General features: G+C 35.6%; 1 protein-coding gene across 8 annotated transcripts in view; it reads left to right on the top strand.

Annotated features, from left to right (window-relative positions):
* Nucleotides 1-22,297, top strand: part of REV3L (REV3 like, DNA directed polymerase zeta catalytic subunit) — a 176,626-nt gene that overhangs the window by 114,146 nt on the left and 40,183 nt on the right. For 7 of the 8 annotated variants that reach the window (XR_009054327.1, XM_057739215.1, XM_057739216.1 and 4 more), the window contains 4 exons: nucleotides 352-463; nucleotides 5,283-5,398; nucleotides 7,833-7,951; nucleotides 15,175-15,293. Coding sequence is in view for 7 of the 8 variants with exons in the window: in XM_057739215.1 (XP_057595198.1) it covers nucleotides 352-463; nucleotides 5,283-5,398; nucleotides 7,833-7,951; nucleotides 15,175-15,293 (466 nt within the window). In the remaining variant the exon portion in view is untranslated. Of the gene's footprint in view, nucleotides 1-351; nucleotides 464-5,282; nucleotides 5,399-7,832; nucleotides 7,952-15,174; nucleotides 15,294-15,694; nucleotides 15,796-22,297 lie in introns of those variants that run through there. The other variant, XM_057739218.1, reaches the window with a different exon arrangement.

Below are 22,297 nucleotides of genomic sequence, written 5' to 3'. Positions count from 1 at the left end.
GTACAAATCAGGGCTTTTTTCTTTTCCTAGCGAGGTGCTTATAAACATTCTCTAGCATACCACTGATTAAAATATTCTCTACTAAGCAAGGCTCTTCCTATAGGAAGAAATAAAGTAATAATATTTCTTTTTGAGTGACATCTGGGAAATTTTGTGGATGTAGACTTATCAGGAAAATGACTGAAAATATGACATTTGAATTTTCTTTTAAGAAAATTTTCAAGAAACTGTGTTAATTATGTATTTACCTTGCAGAATGCTGTCTTATTTTAGTTGCGTAATTTTACTCAAAAGTAAGGGACAATATTACTTACATAATTATATATAATAAATATTTTGTTTATTTCTTAGATATCAGATATCAGACCCCATTACTTATTAGATCTGGAATTACAGGACTAGAAGTTACCTATGCTGCTGATGAGAAGGCACTTTTTCAAGAAATTGCGGATATAATAAAGAGGTATTGTTTTGTATTTTCTGATTTTTTTACCAGTTTTTGTTATGAGAGTCCTTTTTTGCTCATGCTGATTAATATAGGTGAAGGTAAAAAAGAGAAAGCAGGTCCCTTCCCGTGGCCCTTGAAAGAAAAGTTATCCCAGAAAGGATTTTGCCCTCACTCCAACCATCATCACCATTTCCATCAAATTAGGGATAAGAAAAAGAATATTCTGTTCTCAGGATTGAGGGGGCCAGTGAAAGAGACCAAAAATATTTTAATTTAAAAATAAATTAAGCCGATCTCTTGCATTTTCTCAAGAGTATGACTCTTAGTAGCCACGTGCTTCACTTTTCTAGAAACAAACCTTTCGCACATTGCTAGGTTTAGGTTTTTAAATGCCTAAAGCAGGCTGGAAAATACTCTTGGGATCCTGACATATGGATAATAGTGTCCTTGAGCTTGTTGTTACTCTCAACCCTTTCTGTTCTGCTTTTGTAGTCGAACTTTTTCCTGTAAAACTGAGACGCTATCCTGCGTTAAAGATTAACGTGATATTTTACTGATTCAACATCTGATTGCATTTTGAAAATTAGAAAACCAGATAACATTTTCAATGAAACAGAATTAAATGTCAAAGTATCAGAAAAATGATATGCTGCTACCCACCACTCTAGGAAGAAAAAAAGAGGAATGTAGTTTTACTATTTATAGTGCTGGTGACTGGATGGATTCCCATCCATTGAGTCTTGCCATTGTCAGTCCTATTTTTTTATCTCCTCATAGAAATTGTCAACATGTCAGATACTTTCAGTGCCCACACTGCAAGCAACTTAGCAAAAGGAACATGTAAGAGTTTTATTCAAATACCATTTTATGGGCCAGCACATATCCAATAATGTCTCTGGGGTCTGTATGCTTGTCGTCTTCTTGTTAGGTTTATTCCCAGCAATAGGATTACCTGCCAGCATTGAGAATCTGTCAATCATTTGCAAGTGTAGTAACTTTCTTAAATGTCCATAGCATGAAATATGCTAGTTGTTAAGAAAAACGCAGTAAACAAAATAAAATGAACTTGTGGTTCTTACTCTAACTCTGAAAGATCTTTCGGCTGTTAGAAAGAGAATAAAAATGCTTACACATCAACATTTCAGTTCTGTAATGTCCTTTACATAATGGTTCGAACAACTCGCTAAAAGATTATTTCCTTCTTATACCTCATTTGTTGAGTACCTACTCAACACAGGCTTTGCTAAGAGCGTAGGCTTGGGAGTCAGCCAGCTCTGTCTTTTTGTCTTGAGCAAGTTACTTATCTCTCTAAACTTTAGTTTCCTCATCTGTAAAATGGGTAGTAGATATGAGAATTAAGTGAGAATAAAGCACATAAAACTCTTAGCCTGGTCAGTACTTAAATGTTAACTCTATGTGTAAGGTACAGTGCTAGGTGCAGAATATAAAATTGAATATAGTTGCATATTCTCAGAGTTTTATTGTCTTTATTTTTCCATTCTTAATATTTACCTGCTCAGGAAGCAAACACATAAAGTAGAATAAAACGATATTCAACAAGTAAAACCAAATCCACTCTCTTCTTGTCACAAACATTTTTTCTCTTTCTGAACTTCCTTGAACAATTAATTTCACATTTCCCCAGCTTCCCTAACTTAAATAATTTAGGTTTTGAGTCCTGTCTTTTTCCTTTCCCTAATTCATGCGTTACATCCTATCTATTTAACCTCCGAATTATTTCTCAAAATCATCCCTTCTCCCCTCCCTGTGCCCATTGTCACTCCCCTAGTTAGAGCCCCCTAACCTCTCATCTGTACAGATGTCAGTGGGTTATCTAAAATATTAATTGTGAAGCAGCTTTTTTCTGCCTAAGCCAGTCATTTTCATATTTCTGCTGTTTCTGCTGCTTCATCAGAAGCACAGTTTTGTTCTTCACTACTAATCCCATCTACCCAACCTTGTCCTTTCTGTAACTTGTAGAAACTTGGTAGAGTGAATAAAATTTACAAAAATTGCAGAAAAAGTCACCAAGATTTTGTTATTGTCACCAAATGTTTTCACAGAAGAAATATGGACTCCTTGGGCCTTTGAACTTGAAACAGATGTTTTAGCAGCTTTGAGAGTCTTGTAAGACTAAATAGCCTGTAGGTCAAAAAATAAATATACATATCTGAAAAATATAGAAACAATGACACAGATTTTGTAAAAAAACAAAATCTATTTAATAAATCCATTAAGAGAAGCATTAAGGGTAACTTTATGTTTTTTCAGTGGTCGTCTCTGAGCAGTAGTAGTTTATAAAATAGAAACTTCTTAATTGAGAAAAAAATATTTTCAAAACCTTTTCAAAAAATGAGTATACTTAATCACTATTACTCAGTTACCACAACAGAACAAGTCACTGATTGGAACAATAATTCTTATAATAATTAGATGTTCCATGAATCAACGAAATTCAGAAGAAGAAATTGGAAGAACTGTATAATAATTATAACAGAAGGGCTCTATAATCATCTGGCGTCCTCTTTATGTTATACCCATGCTTAAAAATGTATGTGATAGGTATTCCAGCAATCTTCCAAAGTCTTCTCTTAAGATCAAGGTTAAGATCAAATTGTAATGCCTGTTCTAAACATTCTTAATATTAAAGCAGTTAGCTGCATGGGTTCTTTTGTGTGTGTATGGGAATCCTTCAAATCTCCTGTCCCTGATGATCCTTAGAGCCACTTAACACTTCTGCCCCAGTTTCTCAAATTTAGACATCGCATAGTTTTACAGGGAGACGCTCTCACATTCTGCCCCAGTTTCTCAAATTTAGACGTTACATAGTTAGTTTTACGGGGAGACGGACTCATATGGATTGTTCATCTTTGACTGCTGTAAGAAGAGTTTAATGGAAAAGTTGATGAAATTGCTGTCAACAAAGATGTGGTAGGATAGTGGATGTTATTTTAGAAGCCTAACGCGCGGGAAGGGTGTTGGGAGACTTCTCTTTTCTTAAAGCCCCAGGACCTTTCTAGATGTCCTTTTTAAGAATTACTCTACCCTTTTAACCTCTGATCTGAGACTGAGCCTTTGCCTCATTGTTGCATATTGCCTTGCTTTCTTTTGCTTCTCTGCGCTCATATTATAATCCTGCTCTTTGTTCCAGAATTACCAGCCACATGGCACTTTCTACCAAGAAAACACTTTTATAGTCGGTGAAAAGATCCATTTGGCTGTTCTATTAAATTAATCAATAAGTTTTATTAAATTAAGTGGTTTTCTCAGAAATTTTAGTCCTTTTTTATATAGAGGAAAGCACATGGATATATGTTATCTTTTTCTCCTGACAAGTTTGAAGGCTACTTTGTAAGTCTGTAATGTAACAATGGATCACAAGCAGATCGCCAGATATTGAAATTTACCGTAGGGAATGTATTTTATAGAGGCTTTAAGGAATAGGAAAAATGAAAAGAATATTATTGCAGAAGTTTGAACCTAGTTCTTTTGACGTTAGCCACTTAAATCCTTCAAGATTAAAAAAGAGACATTTTTGTGACATTATTTTTGTTGTCAAAGTAAAAACTAAGGTCATTCAATACCCATGTAAAGAAATTAGCTATGGAAGTATGATAAAATATTAGCAAACCGGTTCTAAAAATAAATATGGTCTGCCCATGATCCATTGTTATGCCACAGTCTTGTAAAGTAGCCATATATTGCTTATATTGGTAAACTGGGGTAATCTCATACTATAGACATTGTGTGATACTTCAAGTGTTAAGTGATATAATCTGGACAGGCTGCACATCCCATAATTCAGAGTGACTTTATAAACAGTTATGTAAAATCCAACTATAAATTTTTGTGATCTTTCACTCTGCATTTTGGCTTTTATGAATAATAGTATAATAATCAGAGTAATTTGGAACTTCTAATTTGATAGCATTACAGTAGTTTTTGCTCTCAAAAGTTTTTGTTCTCAACTTAAGACTGTAATCAGTTCTTTTCTTGCCCACACAATTTTCCCATTGAAGTAAATCTTCATGCTTATTTTCCTTTGTACTGTAGTCAGACATTTTTTTATGGTGGTCACTATGGAAGTCTTCAGAAGAAACGCAGAGCAGCTCCTTCTGAGTTGGATGTAGATTGTCAGTTCAGTTCTGCCAGTGCAACTGTGTGACCACAGTGAGCACGTTTTTTGCCTAGCTTCTGATATTTAGCTTCCCCACATTAATCTCACCCCTACTAATATTTCATTCTTCCATTACACCGAGTCACCTCCCTCTTAACTTTAGAAGATAAACTTGTCATTACTGAGGCTTACGTTATGTGAAGACCACGTCTTTACTAAGAGGGAAAAGGAAGAAATTTTCATTTTCTTTCTCAGCATTACAACTGTTTAAGGACAGTAGAGGGTGGAGGGGTAGAGAACTGACAACAAAATGACCTAGGGGATCATTTTCAAAATACAGTATCCACACATGGCCTCATACTTCACCCCCCCCACACACATTATATCTCAATTATACCCTCACTCATACACTTCACTGGTAGTACCTGCATCCCACCTCAACTTTTAGCAGCTTCTTTGCCAAGTCATATCAAGTAAATACATAACCTAAGTAAAAACTACTTTTGCTTTACAAAAGTAGCTTCAAACTAAAATTCTAATCGCCCCATCCCTTCCTCTATAGAAATTCTATAGTTACCACTATATCGCTCTTTCCCACCTGAGGAACATTATAAAATGTAGATTTTTAATTCTGTAATTTATATCATGAAGAAGCAGTTCTTCTGGTTAAAGGTTCAAATGTGTGGTCCTTGTTTAATTTTTTCATTCCTTCTTTAGATATGATCCTGATATTCTGCTAGGCTATGAGATTCAGATGCATTCCTGGGGTTACCTCTTACAGAGGGCTGCTGCACTGAGTGTTGACTTGTGCCAGATGATCTCTCGGGTGCCAGGTAGGAAGCATTGAGAGTGTTTCATTGTTAACTACAGAGCAAATTACAAATAAATAAAGACAAGATTATTGTTTTAGCCTAATTTTTAATACTAAATTGTGTAAGTATGTATCATAACTCCATTATATAAAATTTTGAAAATCAAGAAAAGTAAAAGAAAAAAATATGTAATCACTGCTGTAGATACTGTTAGTACGTGTATATTTGTTGTTTATTTTCCTTTCAGTCATTTGTCGTATATATATGTCTGTTTTTTAATATAACTTTAATCATACATATATCCCATTTTTATCCAGCATTTTAACAAGTATTTTTCTGCATTATGAGATAGTCTTTATAATCATATGAAGCATAACATTTCCTTGACTTGATATACCATAATTTTATTTATTTGGTTCTATGTTTTATCCATTTGGTGGGGAAAGAGGAGATGGTAGAGGAATACTAACTGTTGATTTTTATTTGGGTGTCAGGCTGAAAAATTACATGAATTTTGAAGGCTGTTCCCCAAAAGTGTGATTCTAATTGAACAGGGGGACAATAATAATATTCATATCAAAATTAGTTTTTAAAGCGTTTTTTAAATTATGTTTTCTTTATAGTTACTGAATTTTTAATAACTTTGTTTTAAAGGCCCCCCACAAGTCTGACTAGGACAAAGTAGCATATACTTTGGGAGGCTTAAAGATCAAATACAAAATTAGTGAAACCAATCAAGATACCTCCTGAAAGGGGTTATAAAGTCAATAAAATATCTAAAGTGTTGGTAAATGTAAAGGGAAAGGTTGAAGATAGAAGATTCAAGAACAGTAAATGTTTTGAGCTTTGCAAAAGCTTAGAAAAAAAGGCAGAGCTGCTTTTAGTTTTTCATTGCATTAATTTTTTGTAGCCTCTTTGTCCCTTGAGTGATAGGAATAGTGATATTCTCTCAATTTATTCAATATTTCATTGGGGATAGGTTTCTGAAAATTTAGGATAGGTAGCGTGAGTGTTCAGTGCACTTATTAATTAATTAATTGTAACGAGCAAGGTATATGACTTCAGAATAATGAATGAAAGCTCCTGTCCTTTTAGAACACTGCTGAAACCATTTTTATGAGGCAGCATGGTGCAGTAGAAAGGGCATGATTAGGGAGGCATAGTAAAGATCACCAGTGGTAAAGAGTGCACATTCTGGAGAAAGACAACCTGGGTTCAAATCTTGGCCAACAGGATTTGGATGACCAACAGGATAGGTTCCTTAACCTATCAATACCTCAATTTATTCATCTGTAAAATGGGGATGTAATAGAACTTATCTCATAGGGTGATTGTAAAATACTTAGAACAATACCTGAGAACACAGTAAACATTATGTTTGTTAAAAGAAAAAAGAAAAAAAAAACATTTTTTTCTTTTTTTTTTTAATTGATTTACAATATTGTGTTGATTTCATACAGTGTAGCACAGGGTATTATACCCATTATCTTGTAATAACCTATAATGGAATATAATCCGCAAAAATGCTGAATCAGTATGCTGTATACCTGAAAAAAACTTTTAAACATTATGTCTTTAAAATAAAGAAGAGTGGTAGGTGTGTATACATGGTCTTTGAAATCAGGTAACCCAGGTTTAGAATACTAGTTTTGTTACTATGTGGCCTGGGGCAAGATAAAACATTTCTGAGTAGAATGTACTACAGTGCAAAATAAAAATTATACTAACATAATAAAGTGGCTGTATTAAAATAAAATAAATAATGTTAGTAAAGTTCTTAGAACATAATAGATATAGTAATATAGTAAATATATTTATTATTCTAGAACCTCTAATCAACAACATTCATATACACCCAGTGTTACATAGGAGAAACAAATTTTAATTTCTATTTTAGATAAAATCATCACTTAGAAACTAGACTCATAACTCTATTCACTATAAGAGGAACTCTTCATCTAGTTCTCCATACATAGTTAATAGAATTTCATCCTGAATATGAACATCATTAATTAATGTCAACAAATTTCAGAGAATTGAAATTCTACCATTTTTTTCCAAGAAATGACCAATTTAGTAATAAATATTTTTCATCCAAACACCAAAGAAATGATGTGGTGTTAGGTATTCATAAAAATAGCACCAGTAATTATCGTATTTAAAGAGAAAGGGTTTATTTTAAAAATGTGTGTATATATATGTTTTTATTGTTAAAAAATATATACAGTTTTCAGATACATTTATTTCACCAAATTCTCTTATAATTTAAAGAGGAAAGAAAAACTTTTATTAGTCAAACTAATGATTATTCTCTTAAGTCTAATACAAAATAAACTGTGAATTACATTTAATCTTTAATCTTCATCTTTAATTTTTATTCTTATTTTCTTTCACACAGTTTGCTTGGAAATTTGGTTTCTGTGAGTCCTAATGCAATCTATATTCATTTCTATAGATGACAAAATTGAGAATAGATTTGCAGCTGAAAGAGATGACTATGGATCAGATACAATGAGTGAGATAAATATTGTTGGTCGAATTACACTAAATCTTTGGAGAATCATGAGAAATGAGGTAAGGCACTTTATCTGAAGTTTGGTTTGGAAATAAGAGATTATATCAATGTAATGATTTTAATCATTATAGAATATTAGTGTAGCTTCCTATGTAACTTATGCTTCTTTGTGAATTATTTTTATTATACTTAAGTAGAGTTTCAAAAATAAATGCTACTTTCTGAAATGCAAAGCTATAGAAGGATTTAAATTTGTTATTGATGATTTTTTTTTCCCTGTTTGTATCTAAGCACAAATAGCAGTGGCTATAAAAGTCTATAGCTATCATAAAATGTTATCTTGTATGTATGGAATGTTGTAGTCATCTTTATTTTTTTAATAAATTATTTATTTATTTATTGGCTGCATTGGGTCTTGGTTGCCTCACGAGGGCTTCCTCTAGCGGCAGGGAGCGGGGCCTGCTCTTCGTTGCAGTGCATGGGCCTCTCATTGCTGTGACTTCTCTCGTTGCAGAGCATGGGCTCTAGGCATGGGCTTCGGTAGTTGTGGCACATGGGCTCAATAGTTGTGGCTTGAGGGCTCTAGAGTACAGGCTCAGTAGTTGTGGCACATGGGCTTAGTTGCTCTGCAGCATGTGGGATCTTCCCGGACCAGGGCTTGAACCCATGTCCCCTGCAGATTCTTAACCACTGTGCCACCAGGGAAGCCCCGTTTTTTGCTCTTAAATCATTTTTACACTCAAAGCCAGATGAACTCAGCTTAGCCTTTTTGATTTGTTACAGTAAGAAAAATTTAGTCTAGACATAGGAAAGAACTTTTTGAACTAAGGATATTTAAAACCTGGGTCAACTGGAAAGACAATACTTGGAAACAGTTAATAGCAGCATCCAATTGAGTCTTTGGGGGCCCAGATAAGGATTTTTGGTAGTATGAAACTATCTTATTAATATGCAGTCTCTCAGAGAAATAATTCTTTCACCAAAAATGTAAGAAAAAAGATACCTACAACAAATTGGTCTGTTCTCAGACTTTGGACTTATAATATCAGATAAGATGCTTATATTTAAAAGAACTCTATTCTCCAGCTACTTCCCTTTGAAACTCTTTATGTTATACACTCATTATTCGCTGGGATCTTTTCTGGCTTTTCAAGATTTATATAAAAATTTGAGTTTCCAAGCATACCCTTTGCAATTCTTTTGGGATATACCACACAGTAATTCTTCTGGATAAGGAAATATGCTCTTTATATAAAATTTAGGTATTCCCATTTTTATTTTCTCTCTGCATCATGAGCCTAAAGTTATGCTCACATTTTATCTAGTTTGAAAATGTACCATATATGTATCTGCTTGAGGATAATTTTATCCTTTTGTTTCTTCTTAAAATATTGTCAGCACAAGAATCCCCCAGTGACTTCAAAAATACAGTTGACCCTCAAACAACATGGGTGTGAACTGTACAGATCCACTTATTGGTGGATTTTTTTTCCCAATAAATACATGTTATAGTACTACACGATCCACGGGTTGGTTGAATCTGCGATGCAGATTTGCAGGTACAGCTAACTGTAAAATTACACACAGATTTTCAACTGCATTGGTGCCCTTAACTTCTGTGTTGTTTCAGCTGCAATTCCTAACGACATGGCATAGGATATGGAAGGTACAGAGATTATAATGTATTTGGTTTGTATATTCCATTATATATTTCAAACTTCAGTCTCTAATATTGCCTGAATGAACACATAAGTATATAAACACTAAATTATTGAGTCTTAGTTGTAGGGGTCTTTTCATTCCTGAAGATCCAAAAGGCAGCTATAGCAATTATCAACTATTAGCCTAAAAATCACAAATTAGAGAGTAAATATTTTTTCAAAGTTTAGCGCTTTCTATATTCCTTACTGAAAATTCAGGGTCAGAAGCTTTCTCTGATTCTAGGCTGAATGTGTAACATCTCTAATCTTCATTTGTATCTGTGTGGAACAATTGTGAGAAAGTTATAAGTAGCATAATTTAACACCGCACCGCCCCATCGCCCCCCACACTTCCTCGATGGGCCAAATTAGATTATCACTTTTTTTTTCTAGCCCAAAGTACTCCTGGCAATTTGGAAATTTCTGTGAAATCCTGAGTGAACTTGTGGGAAGTACTGTCTTGTATCTCTAGTTGTTATAGAATTTTAAGCATTGTGACTTTGGCCCTAAGAATTTCTTCATGTTCCAGGTCCTCAAACTACTTTTTCTGGATTTAAACAGTTCCAGAAGCTCCTTTTTTGTCTTTATTTCTTTTATCTGTTTCTCCTTCATGACACTTAGCTGTTTCTAACTCTATTAGTATTTTCTTATATCTTAATAGTTTGTTTTTAATATGCTCTTTATTAAAAATAATCTATATTCACTATAAAAAAAGCAGAAGAGTATGTAAAATGAAAGTGAAATCCCCTTGTTCTCTCTAGGACATCTCCACAACAGTTGCACACCCCGCCCAGATAAAATTTACAGTTGAATGGATATCTTTTTTTTTTTAATGCTACTTTGGGTTTTTTAAATTTTTTTAATTTGTTTTTTAATGTACTAGTTTTCACTCTTCTGCTTAACATAGAATTACTGCTGTTCCCTCCAGACTTTGAATCCTCAGTAACAAAGGGCCTCTTAATAGTGCTCATGATACACTTGTTGACTGCTTGAATGAGAGAATAAATGACTCTTCCCCGGAGAATTATATTTAGAGGCCTTCTGGATATCAACCTAATCCAGGCCTTTTAAGAATTTGCAAAGAAGGTTGGAAATAGATCTGATTCAATTCAGCAAATACTATGGAATGCCATCTCTAGTGCACAGATTTGAGCCTGGGTTTTAGATAAGGGTATAGCTGCTCCTCTATTTTAGCAGGCAGATTCTCTGGGTGCAGATGTTAGGTGGGTAGATGTGAGGATGAGAATCTATGGAAGTTCTCTTCTGGTTGCTTTAGTTTTCTCAGTGAAATAGGAATCACTGTTCTCAGCTAAGAATGAGCAGTGTGGAGGGGCTCTTTGGGTTTGAGGAGAGAAGAAGACTTATCGAGGAGAATCGGAGAGTGGTTAATTAAGAAAATATAGAAGCTAGGCATTGACAGCTCATTTGAGATTTGCATCAGAAAGTTAAAGTGATAACCTGCCACCTATATTCAGATTCACAGATATGCATGCAGAGTAACAGAGAGTTAGATTTGAGCATCGCACACAAGCAAAGGATTATGGCTTTACTAAAATTTAATTAATTAATTAATTACAAAGGAAGCAAGAGGGGGCAGAGAACTGAAAGTGCGAGGTTGGGATTGTAGTGATTGTGGAATTTCTGCTAGGTTAAGAGCAAAGAGGGGAGTAAACTGGAAGGAGACAGTGGTCAGAGAATGGGTTATATGAGATTATGGAGAGGGTACAATTACTGGTAATTACAGGTCTGGGAATGTGATCATCGGGTGGCTAAGGTGATATGGAAGCACTGATATGAATTTACCTCTGAGACTTGTCTTCTGGTAGCAGTGTGGAAGAGGGCAAGACCAGAGGTAAGGAAACCAGTGAGAACATTACTGTAGTAGCTGAAATGGAAGTTGACAGTGATATAGGGATTCACGAAACAATTTAGAGTGTAAATCCACAAGAACTGAATGTACAAAAAAGATGAAGAGGAAGAGCTGTCAAGAACGTGATTATCAGGGTTCTGGCGAGGTTGGGATTATAGATGACTTAAGATCATGTTTAGGTGGGAAAATAAAGATTAAGAATATAAAGCATGAGGTATCAGTCAGATATCCAGGTGAATATACTCAGCAGACACCTAAATAGAAAAGTCCCAAATATGGGGTAGAGTCTTGATAAGAGATGCTGCCTTGGAAGTCACATGAGAGTGTGGATGAGCTAACCAAGAAGTGAATGGAGAGAGCGATCAGGATTGAGCCAAACACAACATTTTGTGAATGAAAATATTTTGAGGAACAGACAGAGGAATCAGATGCTACAAAGGAGTTGTCAGATGAGATAGTGAAGAACATTCCCAACAGAGTCACTAGGAAGGTCAGATACTTCCACATAAGCATGTAGGCTTCCTCCATCTAAGTTTGGAACATTGGAATCTGGTTCTAATATTCTTTGTTACAGCGTCAGTCTGTCAATAAGCATCTGTAAGGTAAAATAATATGCACCCTTGTATTCATATATTGTCTTATTTATAAGGCACTTTGACAGACTTCTCATTTTTAAATTTCGATACTCACAAGCTTGCAGGATAAGTAATGCAACAAAGTAGTGAGGTATTATTCCAGATGAGAAAACTGACATTCACAGAAGTGATTTTCCTAAAGCCTCATAGCTAATAAGGGGTCAAGATTCAGGATTATGTGCATGTTCTTTGTCCTCAGAGTGCTTACTTTATATATTTTATTGTAATGTATAAGGTAAAGCATGTATAAAATAAAATATATAAAGTAAGTGCTCTGAGGACAGAAAGCATGTTTAAAATGAGATTGCGTGTATATACACACATATCCCATATATATTATATTGCTTTGATAGGGCACCTATCACTGACACTACAGGCATATAAAAGCCAAATGAGGCATAAATGACATACATTTATAGGAGACAGATCACTGTTGAGTCCTGGTGCAGAGTGGCGAGCAAGTAGGAAGGAGGTACTGAGATGTTCTTGCTGTATAGAAAAGGAGACAGACTTGTCACCAGTAATTGGTGTGTATTAGGGTGCAGAGTAAGCAGCTGAAACAAAAAAATACCACACAGCAATGAAAAAGAGCAAAATATTGTCACATTGAACAATAGAGGACTTTCAAACATAATGTTGACCAAAAAAACCAGATAGATGATAGTGCATATTAAATGTTCCTATTTACATGAAATTCAAAAATAGGCAAGACTAATTGATAACTTTGGTGAGTATTGAGTGGAACAGGGCACAAGGGAGACTTCCAGTGTCTTAGAAATTTCTTCATATGCGTGGTTACATGGATGTATACATACGTTAAAATTCATGAGTTGTTCAGTTTAAATTTGTGTGTTGTTCTGTAGAAAGTTTATGTCAATCAAAATTTTTAACTGAAGACTGGGGAAATGAGGAACAACTGAGGGAATAAGGTGATAGAGGAGAATAGGGCACAAGTGCTTCTTTATGGCCTCCTTCCACTTTTTTCCTTTCCTCTTTATTTTCTTGGTTCCCTTGCACTAATTCTCTGACTGCCTCTCCCCATTCTGAGTAATTTGTTACTGAAGTGACTAACCATTGCGTACTGCACATTGACTCTATGAAAGGCAAAGTGTAACCATACCTCTATCAGCCATTTCCTTTATCAATAAAATAAATGGCCAAGGACTGTAACGCTTTCTTCCTTTATATCAATTCTGACTTTGAGCTACATAGTACATTTTTCCAATGTTTAACCTACTCAGATTGCCTTCTAAAACAAGTAACAAACTCCTAATCGTAGTTTTAGATTCATATGTCGACTTATGGAGTAAATCACTCTAAAGATTGGAACATTCTACAGGTGGATCATTTTAATTTTAGAGTTCATTTCCTTCCTTTAATTTTACTCACAGCTGGGATTATAGCTGAGCGTTTTTGCGCTTCTGTGACACTAAGAAGACCCAAAGTAGAGTGGGTGCTATAAGGTTATAATATTTTAGTCTCTATCCAATTTATGAAATAGTTCTATTTGAAATACAATCAACTCAGAACATAGGTCTGCCACCTGTCTCAGGTATTGGGGACCAATTTCTAAAATTTAAGTTTAGTTTAAGATCACAATATACCCTAGTTAATCCTTATAGCTCAACTTACATGGCAAACTTGAAGTTTTCCCATAATGAGAGAGCTGTGGGACAACGAAGTGATCTTTTCTGTAGGGATTTTTTTATTGTTTTAATGACAATATATACTCTAGCGGAAGTTTAGGTTTAGTCTGAAGTGCTATACTCTGTATTAGGTAATCATGTAATTACCTGAGATCAGATATTTGGTTCCATTTTCTATGAAACTAAATAGAAAAAATTTTTAAACTAAATTAAAATATTCATTAGCATGTAGAAGAGTCACTCAAATATGGCGATTTTATAACAAAATGAATTATTCACTTATTTTTGAGAGAAGTACTCCAGGACACTACTGATTTTTGTAAAAGAAATGGTAATTTACTTCCAAGATAATGGATTGGTACCTGCTTTATACTGGTGATTTTAGAATAGATAGGTTCATTCCAAATTTTAAACGTCTGTGTGTGTGTACGCGCGTGTGTAAGTACGAGTACATACATACACTCCGAGGTATGCCACACTCTGATGCTGTCATTCTGGAGATTGATAGAAATTGTAGATAAAGTAAGACCAGTTTGGGTCACTGCACTGAGATGAGCTTAACATTCAATCCCTGTTTTGTACTTGCTAGATTGTAGATGTTGAAAAGAAAATATTTTAAAATTGTAATATATAAATATGAAGTGCTGTTTGAACTATTCTTCAGAACCTTGAGCTGATCTAAGAATGGTGACTGCTGGTTCCTTAATTTCCATTTTATGCTGAAATACCTGCCATTGTCTAGATTGCTTATGTCTTGTAGGTATTTCTGAGAGATCATCTAGCTAGAGGTATGTTTTATGAATTTGGACCCTTTTTCAGTATTCTTTTCCCAGTAGCACAGCTTTCACCTACATATTTTGAAGATGGGGAAAGATTTCTGCCTTTTCTTTTTAATCTTTTGCTTTTGGAATAAAATTAAGTGACTCTATAATGTCTGTGTATTGGGTCTTACTAGTGATGTAATTCTTGGGAGCAGGATGAATGCCTGCCTTTAACTAGATAACTCATCCTCAAATCTGTGGGAGCCTGTTAATCAGCATGTCATCTAGGACCAAAAAGTAAGTATGGAAAGAACAAAAAATTAACTTGCTCGACAGTGCTTCTGTTTGTCAGTACTTGTATTGGCATAGAGTATAAACAGAAATGATAAGAAATGAGATATCTAAAGTAAGTATTATATGACCAAGTTGAATTTCATTAGGTCTGATTATTTTTCCAATTAAATATTAATTTATTATAAACATTTCTGTCCAGTAGGCTATATACACATAGTTTTAAGTTAATTATGATTCAGTTGTAACACAAATCATTTTCACAGGAGGCTTTCATATCTACTATGAAAAATTAGAAATAATATTTAGGATCTTTTAGGACCAAATTTGCATGTAAGTATGAGCATTATTATAACGGAGTTTTCCCTTCTTTTTCTAGGTGGCTCTAACTAACTACACCTTTGAAAATGTGAGCTTTCATGTTCTTCATCAGCGTTTTCCCCTCTTTACTTTTCGAGTCTTATCAGATTGGTTTGATAACAAGACAGATCTATACAGGTAATGTTTTATAACTCTGAAGAGGATAATATCTCCTTTAAAAAATCAGTATTATTGGCATGTAATTCATATACAATAAAATGCACACATTTAAAGTATATTGTGCAATGACTATGAAAAATGTATACACCCTGTAATCACTACCCCAATCAAGATAAGAACATTTCTAACACCCAGAAAATTCCCTTATATAACTTTGTAGTTAACCTAGCTATTCCTTAACCACCCAGTTAAGGTCGAATTGAATTTCTATTACTATAGATTAGTTTTGTCAGTTTTAGAACTTTGTATTATTAGAATTATTTAGTCTACCCCTTTTTGTCTGTCTGCTCTCAAGAAAGTCAGCATGTTTTTTGTTTTTTGTTTTAATTTTTATGTATTTATTTATTTGGTTACACCAGGTCTTAGTTGCAGCATGCATGCGGGATTTAGTTTCCTGACCAAGGATTGAATCTGGGCCCCCTGCATTGGGAGCTCGGAGTCTTAACCACTGTACCTCCAGGGAAGTCCCACTCCGCATGTTTTTTGAGATTCAACAATGTTATTGCATGAACCATGTTATTTGTTCCTGTTTTTATTACTAAATAATATTCAATTGTTTGAGTATACCACAATTTATCCAGTCACCTGTTGATGGACAGTTGAGTTGTTTCTGGTTTGACGCTGTTATGAATAAAACTGTATGCAAGGCTTGTGTGAACATACATTTTCATTTCTCTAGGAATGGAATTGCCAGGTCACATGATTAGTGTGTTTAACATTTTAAGAAACTGCTAAATTGTTTTCTTCACAGTTCTAATACAAGACTGCTGGCAACAAATTCTCTCACTCTTTATTTGTCTGAAAATGTCTTTATCTCACCCTTATTTTTGAATGACATTTTCACTAATTCTGGGGTTGAGAATTATTTTTCTTTCACAGCTTTAAAGATTGTATTCCCTTTTCTTCCAGCCTTCATTATTTCTGATGAGGATTCAACATTTATCCTCCTTTTTACATTGTATGCAAAGCTTTTTTTTTTTTTTTTTTTGCAAAGTCAGGCTTAATGAGTGGATAGCTGCTGCTGTTGTTACTCTGTGTAAGGCTTATAGTGGAGGCAAGGGAATTACTCACTTCTGCTGGTCCACAGTTAGTCTTTGAGAGTTCCTGTTCTCCCAGGCCTCAGGAATGGGGCTTTCCCAGCATTCATGCTCTTCCCACAGTGGTGTTGGAACTCTGCTTTGTATCACTGCCAGGTCCTGGCCCAAGCAGGTTTCCTGACTCTCCCACAGAGGAAGGTGGCTTATGCTTCTACTTCTTCCTCAGCAGTGGTGTTTCTTTGCCTGGACTCTGTGATGGGAAAGTTTCCTGCCCCTTTCCCAGTGGTAGACAGCTGCTGCTTGTTACTTGGTACTTGGTACAGGGCTCATGGTTGGAACAACTTCTCTTCCCTCAGGTGTGTGTAGCTTTTACTACCCCTCTGCCAGCCACAGACATCTTTTGCATCTCTTCTTTTCCCAGAGACAGTGGATCTTTGCATAAAGATTGGAGAGTTTCCTGCCGGTCCCACAGCAGCTCAAGGCTTTGCGTTGGAGGAAGTTGCAGGGTTTCATTCCTGTGTGCCCTGCCCTGGTCCCAGTCTTTCTCATGAGCACTTGGTGGAGGCTCGTGGGAAAAGATTTTCCTGGTGTCTAGGGCTTCCGGTGACTAAATTGTCATGCTAGCCCATACGTGACCTTTAAGAATTTATTAACACATTGTTTCATTCTTACCTATTTTTATGGCAGTTGCCTCTCCCTCCTATTCTCTGCCAAAGATGAAATAGGTTATATGTCCTATCTGTTCTTCTGTGGGTTTGTTACCTATGAAATTACTTCACCTGATTCTTTTATAACCTCAACTTACCAATGGCCTCAATATAACTTATGATTTTGTATATTACCTAGGTTTTTATCATTGTTAGACTGGCATGATGTTCTTTTGCAGTTTTCTATATTTGAGGCAGAATTATAGTTAACTTTCCTGGCTGTTTTCAAGGTTTTTCTCTTTTGCCTTTGTTTTCAGTAATTTCACTATATATATTATACTATTTGACAGTGTTCCACAGATCCTTGAGACTCTGTACTTTTTTCTTCAGTCTTTTTTCTAACGACCTGTCTTTAAGTTTACTAACTTTCTTCTGTTGTCACCAACCTGCTGTTAAGAACAACCAATGGTGGGGTGGGATGAATTGAGAGGTTGGGATTGATATATGTACACTAATATGTATAAAATAGATTAATAAGAACCTGCTGTGCAGCACAGGGAACTCCACTCTACAGCAGAAACTGACATAACAATGTAAAACAACTATACCCCAATAAAAATTTAAAAAAAAAAAAAAAAAACACACAAAAAGCAGTCAATAGGGATTTCCCTGGCAGTCCAGTGGTTAAGACTCTGTACTTCCACTGCAGGGGGCACCAGTTCAATCCCTGGTTGGGGAACTAAGATCCTACGTGCTGCGTGGTGCAGCAAAAAAAAATAATAACTGAAATACAAAGTTTATTTTTTTATTTTTAGTTCCAGAATCCTCATTGGTTCTTTCTTTTGATAGTTTCCATACTTGGTGGATTTCCCTGTCTGTTCACTCATTAAGACTATATTTTTTTGGACTTTCCTGGTGGCACAGTGGTTAAGAACCCACCTGCCAATGCAGGGGACATGGGTTCGATCCCTGGTCGGGGAAGATCCCATACGCCATGGAGCAGCTAAGCCCGTGTGCTGCAGCTACTGAAGCCCGCACGCCTAGAGCCTGGGCTGTGCAACAAGAGAAGCCAGCACACTGAGAAGCCCATGCACTGCCATGAAGAGTAGCCCCTGCTCACCACAACTAGAGAAAGCCTGTGCACAGCAACAAAGACCCAGTGCAGCCAAAAAAAAAAAGGACTATATTTTTCTTTTAACTTTTTGAGTATCTTTTCTTTAGATTTTTGAACATATCTATAGTAGTTACTAAATGCAACACCTGGCCATCTCTGTATTAGTTTCTCTTGACTGCTTTTTTCTTAACTATGGGTCATATTTTTTGTTTGCTTGTATGATTATTTAATGGATATTGCTGATGCTCTGTTGTACAGATTGTGGATTTTTATTACCTTCCTCTGAAGCATGTTTATTTTTGCTCTGATAGGCAATTTAGTTATTGGCTGATCACCTTGAACCTGTGCAGACCTGGTTTTTATGCTTTGTTAAGGTGGATCTCTGGAAAGCACAAAGTTGTTTCCTAAGTGCCTCCAACTTGACAAGACTCAATCTCTAAATTCTATCCCATGTGAATATTGTTAGTGCTTGGTTTTAGATTTATCTACAGTTGGCTTTACTGTTTGCCCTACTCCTAAGGCATGGTTTTTCTGAGCTCTCAGCTGGATGCCCAGGTTGTTAAAAAGGGGGTAATGAAGTCTCTTCACTCTGGCATGGCTAGACATCCAACTGCAACGCTAATAAGTTCCATTCTAAACTCAAGCCCACAACAGCTACTCTCTAGTAAGCCTCATGTGGTTTCATCCAGCTCATTTTCAGCATAGCCGTGGGCCAGTTACTCACAGGGAACCCCCACTTGTACTTTTTTTTTTTTTTTTTTAAATTTTGGCCGTATCAGGTCTTAGTTGTAGCATGTGGGATCCTCTGCTGTGGCCCATGGGCTTCTTGTTGCAGTGCACGGGCTTCTCCTCCAGTTGTGGCACACGGGCTCAGTAGTTGAGGCACATGGGCTCTTAGTTGCCCCACGACGTGTTGGATCTTAGTTTCCCCACCAGGGATCAAATCTGCATCCCCTGCATTGGAAGGCAGATTCTTAACCACTGAACCACCAGGGAAGTCCTCCCCTACCTGTACTTCTAACTGCTAACTTGTGCCCCTTGCACAAGTGCCCTGTCCTCCAGAGTCCAGCTGCAACTTGCCTGACCTCTAATCTCTGCCTCCTTGACTTAGCAGTGTAGCCACGCTCTGCTCAGACTCTAGCATACTGCTGTGTTCAGAAAATTATCTCCCAGCAGGCTGGGGTTCACCTCATGAGTTTCCCTTCTCTCAAGAAGCATGGTCCTGCATTGCCTATTGTTCATTGCCCCAAAACAATTACCTTGACTCTTTTATCCAGGAGGGCTAGTCTAGTACCAGTTACTCTACTGTAATCAGAAATGAAAGTTCCCACCTCTAGTTTTCTTTAAGTTAAAGGTAAAATGGATGGTAATCTTAGAAAACAGCTGTATAAGAACATAGTCCTAAAATTAATGTATCTGATGTGTGAAATGAATGAAGCTCTGCTTATTTTTTTTTAATTTTTTTTATTTTTGGCTGCGTTGAATCTTCATTGCTGCCCACGGGCTTTCTCTAGTTTTGGCAAGCAGGGACTACGCTTCGTGTGGTTCGTGAGCTTCTCTGTGGTGGCTTCTTTTGTTGCAGAGCACGGGCTCTAGGCATGCAGGCTTCAGTAGTTGCATCACACAGGCTCAGTAGTTGTGGCTCTCAGGCTCTAGACCACAGGCTCAGTAGTTGTGGTGCACGGCATGTGGGATCTTCCTGGACCAGGGATCGAACCTGTTTTCCCCTGCATCGGCAGGCAGATTCTTAACTACCACGCTACCAGGGAAGTCCGAAGCTCTGCTTATTGAACTGTAAGGCCATATGATGGTGAGGATAGGAAGGTCTAGCCTTAAAAACAGTTTGATGTATTTGGGGCAACTGCTTTGTGGGCATGTCAACTTATCCTCCAGTCTCTTTTAAGGAATCTCAAGGAAGTGAAGTGAAATCACAGAAAGCACTGAGCTTATGATCAAAGCCTTAAAGAAACAGAAGCTTAGGAGAAGTTATATACCAATAAATAAAATGAAACTTGATATTAAACTTAACACTGAAAACATTTAGAATGCTCTAAATGTATATTTAACACTACCTCTAATTAGGTATTATCTAGGATGATAAGTTTTTGCCAAGTGAAATTGAGAACTGGACTTAACATATTTTGAAGGAACTGATTGAATCCACACATTATCTTAGCTTTACATTTGGCTGTATGTATTACTGAAGGATCACATGAATAATCTAAAACAAAAAATACATATTAAAATGTGATACAATTTTTTGGCTATCAAACTAATAATTTTTTAAATTGCAATCCCTAGTGTTGACAAAGATGCAGGGAAACATTTTATCATTATTAGTATGAATGTAAATTATTAAAATTATCTGAAAAGCATTGTGTCATTTCATATTAAAAAGACCAAATCTAGGAATTTATCTTAAGGAAACATTTAAGCATCTGTACATAGACTTAGCTATAAAGATGTTCATCACAGCATTGCTTACAGTAATAAAAGATACTCAGTAGATCCACTAAATTGTTACAGTCACACAATACTATACTCAATAGCTATAAATAATGTATAAATGTGGGGAAATAATCACAATACATTGTAAAAAATGCAAGATGTAGAACAGTATTTCTATTTATTTTACTCTAAAAATTGAGTATTAATAAAGCATATAAGGTCCAGATTCATTCATGTTGTAGCATGTGTCAATACTTCATTTCCTTTTATTGTCAAATAATATTCCATTATGTGGGTATATACCACATTTTATTTATTTACTCTTGAGTTGATGGACACTTGGGTTATTTCCACATTTTGGCTATTCTGAAAAATGCTGTTATGAACATTTGTATACAAGCTTTGGTGTAGAGGAATATTTTCATACTTCTTGGATATATACTTCTGAATGGAATTGGTCACTTAGATGGTAACTCTATTTTTAACAATTTGAGGAATGGCCAGACTGTTTTCAATGCAACTGCACTATTTTACATTCCCACCAGCAGTGTATGAGAGTTATAATTTCTCTACATCCTCACTGACATTTGTTATTATCTGTCTTTTTAATTATAGGGTGATTTTATTTTCCTTTCCATGTTCATTTTCTAGTTTTTCTGTACAGATTAGTCATGTGTCATAGGAACAGGTTTTTAACTTTTTCTATTGAACTATTATGTGACCATGTTGTTTTAAAATCCACATAACTGAAGGTTGCAATATAAGTGGGTACATTTTCTTCTTTATCACATACGTACCTTTAGATAATTTTTACATGTTATTAAATCAAAATTTCCTTTCATAGCTTCGGTGAAGGTTTTTGTTGTTTGCTTATTTTCTTAACAAAAAAAGTAGAATAGAGAGATTTTCAAGGTTTAAATCAAAGAACAGAATATTTGTATTTTCACAAGAGATACTGATTTGACATATATATTTACCCCACGTGTGGTCTCTTTAAAATTATTTTCCTGATTTTTCTTTTCTTTTCTTTTCTTTTTTCTTTTTTTTTTTTTTTTTTTGTTAAATTTATTTATTTATTGGCTGCACTGGGTCTTCGTTGCTGCTCACAGGCTTTCTCTAGTTGCAGCTAGTGGGGGCTACTCTTCATTGTAGTGTGCGGGCTCCTCATTGCAGTGGCAGTTGGGGCACACAGGCCCAATAGCTGTGGCTCATGGGCTCTAGAGCACAGGCTCAGTAGTTGTGGTGCACGGGCTCAGCTGCTCCATGGCATGTGGGATCTTCCTGGACCAGGGATCAAACCCATGTCCCCTACATTGGCAGGCAGACTCTCAACTACTGCATCATCAGGAAAGTCCCCTTTCCTGATTTTTCTAAATCTTCACCAAATTATTTCTTTCCATAAGACACCAGTGTGTGCTTTTTTTTAGGACTGGTATTAACAATGATAACCCAAAGCCTATAAACAGAATGTTTTTTAAAAGCCTATAAATAGAATAATTATAATTGTATGATTACTGCATCATCAGTAGTGGCATCTGAGACAATGTTAATTTTTTATAATAAAAATAGAGTAAAATCAAGCAAGATATTGAAAATAATTATCCTTAGTCTTACCACCTTATGACAAACATTATTTTAAACTTCACATATTTTCAGGTTTTATGCCCTTGAAATATCTGAAATTTTCTAATGTATAACTCCTTAATGTACTTTGCT

This window comes from Hippopotamus amphibius, chromosome 6, assembly GCF_030028045.1.
Source record: "Hippopotamus amphibius kiboko isolate mHipAmp2 chromosome 6, mHipAmp2.hap2, whole genome shotgun sequence".
Classification (NCBI taxonomy): domain Eukaryota; kingdom Metazoa; phylum Chordata; class Mammalia; order Artiodactyla; family Hippopotamidae; genus Hippopotamus; species Hippopotamus amphibius.
The sequence above is the reverse complement of the archived record's forward strand: the minus strand, read 5'-3'. Positions and strand labels throughout refer to the sequence as shown.